The following is a 7,810-nucleotide window of genomic DNA, read 5'->3' as shown; positions in this document are numbered from 1 at the left end:
CTACCTTCTGTCTTCTACCTTTGAGCCAGTTCTGTATCCAAATGGCTAGTTCTCCCTGTATTCCATGAGATCTAACCTTGCTAATCAGTCTCCCATGGGAACCTTGTCGAACGCCTTACTGAAGTCCATATAGATCACATCTACTGCTCTGCCCTCATCAATCTTCTTTGTTACTTCTTCAAAAAACTCAATCAAGTTTGTGAGACATGATTTCCCACGCACAAAGCCACAAGAAGGGCCTGTGCCCGAAACGTCGAATCTCCTGTTCCCTGGATGCTGCCTGACCTGCTGTGCTGTTCCAGCAATAAAGTTTCAACTTTGATCTCCAGCATCTGCAGACCTCACTTTCTCCTCTCCCTAATCAATCCTTGCCTTTCCAAATCCATGTACATCCTGTCCCTCAGGATTCCCTCCAACAACTTGCCCACCACCGAGGTCAGGCTCACCGGTCTATAGTTCCCTGGCTTGTCTTTACCGCCCTTTTTAAACAGTGGCCCCACGTTTGCCAAACTCCAGTCTTCCGGCACCTCACCTGTGAGTATCGATGATACAAATATCTCAGCAAGAGGCCCAGCAATCACTTCTCTAGCTTCCCATAGAGTTCTAGGGTACACCCGATCAGGTCCTGACATCAGGTTGCGGCTAGTAGCTGCTGAAGGAGGAACACTTATTGTCTGATTTATTTTTCTCTCTCCCTCTGTCACACTCATTCTTTTTCTCCCTCTCTGATCGATGCCTCTCTCTTTCTCTTTTTCTCTTTCTCTCTATCTTCATCCCTCTGATCTCTCTCTTTCTGACACAATCTGTAGTGTGACATAAGCAGGATACAGAGCTGGGCTGAGAAATGGCAGATGGAGTTCAACCTGGGTAAATGCAAAGTGATGCATTTTGGGATATTTGCTGAATATAGGATTAAAGACAGGATTCTTGGCAGTGTGGAGGAACAGAGGGATCTTGGTGTTTAAGTGCATAGATCTCTCAAAGTTGCCACCCAAGTAGATAGGGTAGTTTAGAAAGCATATGGTGTTTTGGCTTTCCTTAACAGAGGGATAGAGTTCAAGAGCTGTGAGGTTTTGCTGCAGCTCCACAAGTCCCTGGTGAGACCACACTTGGAATACTGTGTCCAGTTCTGGTCGCCCTACTACAGGAAAGATACAGAGGCTTTGGAGAGGATGCAAAGAAGGTTTACCAGGAAGCTGCCTGGACTGGAGGGCTTGTCTTACAAAGAGAGAAGCTAAGCTCAGACTTTTCTCGCTGGAGAGAAGGAGGAAGAGAGGTGACCTGATAGAGGTATACAAGATAATGAGAGGCTTGGACAGAGTCAATAGCAAGAGACTTTTCCCAGGGCAGGATTGATTGGTACGTGGGGTCATAGTTTTACGATATTCGGAAAAAGGAATAGGGGAGACGTCAGAGAAAGGTTCTTTACGCAGAGAGTTGTGAATGCATGGAATGCGTTGCCAGCTGTCGTGGTGGAAGCAGAGTCATTCGGGACATTTAAGCGACTGCTGGACATGCACATGGATAGCAGTGAGTTGAGGGGTGCGTAGGTAAGGTTATTTTATTTTAGATTAGGAATAATCCTCGACACAACATTGTGGGCTGAAGGACCTGTTCTGTGCTGTACATTTCTATGTTCTAATCTCTCTCCTGTGATCTCTCAATCTCTCTGATCTCTCAGACTCTGTCTCGCTTGGTCTCTAACACACTCTTTCTGATCTCTATCTCCTTGCCTCGAGGTCCCACAGGCTATTCCACAACATTCTGGGAGGAATTACCCCCAATTCTCCGTGTTCTTTGTCTTCACGATCAGTTCAAGTGTGACTCGTTGGATTGTGTCGATTCTGACACAGTTTGTGACGGGATTGCAGACTGTCTGGATGGCTCCGATGAGAGACACTGTGGTGAGTGAATTATGGGATGGGCAGGCATGAGCTGATAGATTGAGGGCTTGGATAATACTGTGGTCAATGGAACAAAAGCCCCCAATTCATTCTGAATTTTACTATTAAAATCCAATCAAAGTTTTAGTTCCCAACATTGCTGCTACAATTTACTCAAAATCACCTTCAGCCACTCCCATGCCTGACAGCTTTCTGACAGCTTTGATGAACCTGATGAGATTGAGACACAATCAGGTGGTACTACCATCTGCTCAAACTGTTCCATGACCGTCACAAACATGAAGATACCCCTCAACGCTCAAACTGATCCTTTCTTAAATTTTCTTGCACATCTCCTGAAGCTCCACTGACTCAGCATTTATCACCTGCCCCTTGAGATGGTGGGGGTGAGCTGCCTTCTTGAACCGCTGCAGTCCATGTGCTGTAGGTAGACCCACAATATCCTTTGGGAGGGAATTCCAGGATTTTGACACAATGACGAGTGAAGGAACGGCAATAGATTTCCAAATCAGGATGGTGAGTGGCTCAGAGGGGAGCATGGTGGTGTTCCCATGTACCTGCTGCCCTTGTCCTTCTGGGTGGAAGTGGCTGTGGGTTTAGAAGGTGCTGCCTGAGGATCTGCCACTCAGGCCTCCTCTCCCATCAAAACCTGAATCCTCCATGACCTTCTCCCTCATTGGCTTATCCAGTTCAACTCAAACATATTGGTACTGTTCACTATTGTGGGTGTTTGTATTTAACAATGTAACACGAACAAAATACATGAATTCCTTTGACTTGAAGTTCCCTCATGGGTTTATATTACAGCTGGAATAGGTCACACAACGCAGAGTAATATCCTTCACTGGGGGCAGGAGTGCAATGCTGAATCACCATAACCCTTATCTTTGAATAATTTGTATACTGAGTTCTTAAAACAACACTGCTCTTAAAGTGATAGTACATTTTCTCTTTTATTTCCAAAGCTAAATCTTACACACGGAAGGTAAACACACTGAAATGTTGGGTAATAAAGAGTTATTGATGCAGACATAGAGACTGTAAAATTTATATGTTCAGAAAGTTGAGAGTTCATGTTGTTTTGGCTGTTTACAAACTCTTATAGATTTTGTTATGTCATGACATTCTTGAGGTTTGGATCTTGCCCTTGGCCTTTTGGTATGGGTTGGCTGATTGCTGTCCTGTACTTTTATATTCACTGTGTACAATTGATGTATACTCCTTCTTCTACTCGGAGGGAAAGTTAGGAAGAATAAGAAGCTCAGTGAAGACAAGGAGAGGGGTTGCATTATTAATCAATGATGACTTGGTTGGGGAGATCAGGATGTGGGTGGATTTGATGGAAATTAGGAATACTAGGGGAAATAGTTCACTTGTAGGAACCCACACTCCCCACCCCCATAAGAGAAAAAGTAACTCTGATGTAGGAAGAAGTACACAAGAAGAAATATTTGGTGCTTGTTATAGAGTGGCAGCAATAATCATGGGTGATATTAATCCACATATAAATGGAAAAATCATTTTGACAAAATGGGCTTTGATGAGGAGTTCAGAGAGTGCTGTCCTGACAGTTTCTGAGAATAGCACATTTTGAAACTGACCAGAGAGCATATTATATTAGAATTAGTAGAGTCTAACAGAAAAGGAGAATTTATAATCTCAGAGTTAGGGCACCTCAAGGTAGCAGTGACTACAACATAATTAAATTTTAGATCCAGCATGAAAGGGAGAAGATTGGGCCTCAGACCAATAATTTAACTTAAAAAAGGACAACTAAATGGGCTGGAAGCTGAGAGTTTTGAGGTGAACTGACATGCTAAGCTAGGGGATAGATTGATGGGGTCATTTAAATGGAATATTTCAGATAAGACCATAAGACCATAAGACATAGGAGTGGAAGTAAGGCCATTCGGCCCATCTAGTCCACTCCGCCATTCAATCATGGCTGACGCACTTTTCAGCTCCACTTACCAGCGTTCTCCCCGTAGCCCTTAATTCCTCTAGACAACAAGAATCTATCAATCTCGGCCTTGAAGACATTTAGCGTCCCGGCTTCCACTGCACTCCGTGGCAATGAATTCCACAGGCCCACCACTCTCTGGCTGAAGAAATGTCTCCGCATTTCTGTTCTGAAATGACCCCCTCTAATTCTAAGGCTGTGTCCACGGGTCCTAGTCTCCTCATCTAACGGAAACAATTTCCTAGCATCGACCTTTTCCAAACCATGTATTATTTTGTATGTCTCTATTAAGTCTCCCCTTAATCTTCTAAACTCCAACGAATACAATCCCAGTATCCTCAGCCGTTCCTCATATGTTAGACAGAATAAATATAAGATTACACAGAATAAGTATATTCCTACTTTAGAGAAACATTCTAAAGGGATTACCCACCATCAAGGGTTAACTAAAGGAGTCAGAAAAAGGATCATGCTCAAGGAAAAAGCATACAAAGGGTGTGAGACTGTTCAGATGATTGGTCAGAATATAAAGAATGGCAGGGAATGATTGCAACGTTAATCAGAGAGAAAGCCGGCTAGAAATGTAAAATTGGGGAAAAAGAGCTTCTCCAGGTATTTTAAAAGAAAAAGGGAAGTAAAGTGAGGGTTGGTCTCTGAGAGTGAGAATGGGGAGCAGTCGACAATAGGACAGTGGTGGATGAAATGAACAAATATGTTGTTTCTGTCTTCACTATCGGAGATATAAAAATCATCCCAGTAACTGCTGCATGGGGGAGGAAGTGAGAGAGGGATGCAGTGGAATTATAATCATGAGGTAAGTGGTACTGAACAAACTGATGGAACATTGAGCTGATCAACTCCAATTCCAGATGTAATTTTTCCTAGGGTTGAAAGTGGCTCATGAGATGGTAAATACACTCGTGTCAATTTTCCAAAATTCAGGCAAGGTTCCGTTAGACTGGAAAGTACCAAATATAACCTCTTTATTCAGGATGGAAGAGAAAACAGGAAACTTTGGGTGGGAGGTTGTCATCTGTCCTGGGGAAAGTGTGAGAAAAGATTCTAACTGTTTATTTAGAATAAACTGAAGGGGATCAGGAAGAATCGTTCAGGTTTTGAAAGAGAGATCCTGTTTAACCAATTAGAGTTCTTTTGAAGGAGTATTCACACTGTGGGTAAAGGGAGACTGTCAATATTGGATTTTTCAGAAGACATTTGATAAGTTGTCACATCAAAGGTTATTCTGGTTAATAGAAACTCATGGTGTAAGGGCTAACACTGGTGTGGATTGGCTGGCTAACAGGAAGTAAAGTGTTTATACATTACATTACATTACAGCGTGGAAACAGGCCCTTCGGCCCAACAAGTCCACACCGACCCGCCGAAGCGCAACCCACCCATGCCCCTACATTTACCCCTTACCTAACACTACGGGCAATTTAGCATGGCCAATTCACCTGACCTGCACATCTTTGGACTGTGGGAGGAAACCGGAGTACCCGGAGGAAACCCACGCAGACACGGGAAGAACGTGCAAACTCCACACCGTCAGTCGCCTGAGGCGGGAATTGAACCCGGGTCTCAGGCGCTGTGAGGCAGCAGTGCTAACCACTGTGCCGCCCATGAATGGATCTTTATAAATGGATCTTTTTCTGATTGGCAGGATGTGACCTGCAGGGGTCAGTACAGGGGCCTCAACCTTTACAATTGACATTGATGACGAGAGTCAGAGAGCCATACAGCACGGAAACAGACGCTTCAGCCCAACTCATCCATGCCAACAGATATCCCAAACTAAACTAGTCCCTATCTATGCCCCTCGTGATTTTATAAACCTCAATATAACTGGGGTGATTAGTGGGAAATGCAGCTAAATCTGCAGATAACACAAAGGCTTTATTTTCTTCACTCCTGGCATGTGGGTGTCACTGGTCAGAGCTGCTTGTATAGTCCATTCCTAGTTACCAGAGGACAGTGAAGACTAAACCACACTGTTGTGGGTTTGGAATCACCTGAAGACAAAATGAGTAAGATTTCCTTCTATATTAATTATACAATGAAACATCATGACCATTAGGCTGCCTTTTGTTTCATTATTCCAGTCCTTTATTTAATTTAAACTCCCTCATCCACCTTGATGGGATTTGAACTATTCCTGCAGAATAATCAGCTCAGGATTACTAGTCTAGGGACATTACCACTACACCACTGCCTCCCCTTGAATGATTATACAAAACTTGCCAACTTTTATGTTCCATTGTCTTGCAGTAAACTCCATTTGCCTTCATTCTCACGGAGTGGAGCTGCACACTGACTGACTCAGAGACCAGGACACTCAGTCCTTCTGTTATGTTGTGGAATTTTGTGATGGATAGCTGTGGGATCCCTGCACTCTGACGACTGCTTCCTGCTATTGTTTCAGGTCCCACTCCTGCCTCTGTGACTCCAAACCGAGAGGCTCCTGAATTGATTCCATTGACCAATACAAGCAGATCCTGTTCGGTGAAACAGTTCCGGTGTGGCAGTGGAGAGTGTGTAAGCCAGCACCAACAATGCAACTTGCAGCAGGACTGTCAGGATGGTTCAGATGAGAAGGACTGTGGTAAGACAGAGAGAGAGAGTGTGTAACACACAGTGGGGCATGTAGAGAGGGTGTGGGAGGGGCAGGATAGAGAGGGTATGGGGTGGAGAGAGTGTGGGGTGGTGAGGTAGAGATATGGGGAGGTGGAGAGGGGTGTGGGAGAGAGGAATGGGGTGGAAGGGGAATACTATTGCAGGAGATGGAGGAGTGGGAAAAAGAAGGCTGGAGGAGGAAAGGATGAGGTCCAAGGCCTGATGACCAGGGGTTATGTGAACAAGGAATAGGAGTAGACCATTCAGTCCCTCATGCCTACCCTCCCATTCACCTGATTGGACATAGCCTCAATGTCAAGGTCACTGTCAAATGTTGGTGTAGAGCTTCCACGGGTCAGGGGAAGAGATTGATAAGTTTAATGAAGTTGGTTAATGGGGTTGGGGTAATTTTCATGTGTTGAAAGTGAACGACGATGTGAGTTGTTGAGGTGATTGGCTGGTTCTTGTGTTATAAGTAGAGATTGGCCATTTCCTGATGGAACGTTGAGCTGTACTCTGTGTATTTTCACAGTACACTGTGTGATCTCTGAATGGACCCAGTGGAGTGCATGCACTCACACCTGCAGTTTGGGTGTAAGGTTCCGACAGAGAGACATCCTGCGACCGGCTCTCCCTGGGGGACAGTGCGATGTTACATTGTGGGATTCTCATGCCTGCTTTATCCAGGCCTGCCCAGGTGAGTGACTTGCTCAGCACTACTCACGCGGCACGTAGACAGGAGCAAGCCAGCCTAGTCTTTCCTGCTGCAGTGCAATCTCCCTGAGGTAACAGTGGCTGAAGGACCTGAACTTAGGGAATTTATATTTGCCAGGATTTGGTGTTGGAGAGACTGTTAGGTCTGAAGGTTGATAAGTCCCCAGGGCCTGATGGTCTCCATCCCAGGGTACTGAAGGAGGTGGCTTGGGAAATCGTGGATGCGTTGGTGATTATTTTCCAGAGTTCGATAGATTCGGGATCAGTTCCTGCGGATTGGAGGGTGGCTAATGTTGTACCACTTTTTAAGAAAGGTGGGAGAGAAAAAACAGGAAATTATAGACCAGTTAGTCTGACCTCAGTGGTGGGAAAGATGCTGGAGTCAATTATAAAGGATGAAATTACGACACATCTGGATAGCAGTAACAGGATAGGTCAGAGTCAGCATGGATTTATGAAGGGGAAATCATGCTTGACTAATCTTCTGGAATTTTTTGAGGATGTAACTCTGAAGAAGGACAAGGGAGGTCCAATGTATGTAGTGTACCTGGACTTTCAGAAAGCTTTTGATAAAATCCCACATAGGAGGTTAGTGAGCAAAATTAGGGCACATGGTATT

The 7,810-nt window shown here is 44.6% G+C and overlaps 1 protein-coding gene across 1 annotated transcript in view; it reads left to right on the top strand.

The window, feature by feature from the left end:
- Positions 1-7,810, top strand: part of LOC122548773 (SCO-spondin-like) — an 89,576-nt gene that overhangs the window by 16,925 nt on the left and 64,841 nt on the right. The window contains exons 5-7 of the mRNA XM_043687540.1: positions 1,740-1,904; positions 6,287-6,466; positions 7,010-7,174. Of these exons, the coding sequence (XP_043543475.1) occupies positions 1,740-1,904; positions 6,287-6,466; positions 7,010-7,174 (510 nt within the window). The remainder of the gene's footprint in view (positions 1-1,739; positions 1,905-6,286; positions 6,467-7,009; positions 7,175-7,810) is intronic.

The sequence above is a fragment of the Chiloscyllium plagiosum genome, chromosome 4 (assembly GCF_004010195.1).
Source record: "Chiloscyllium plagiosum isolate BGI_BamShark_2017 chromosome 4, ASM401019v2, whole genome shotgun sequence".
NCBI lineage: Eukaryota > Metazoa > Chordata > Chondrichthyes > Orectolobiformes > Hemiscylliidae > Chiloscyllium > Chiloscyllium plagiosum.
Note: the sequence above shows the minus strand (reverse complement) of the source record. Positions and strands in the feature narration are given on the sequence as shown.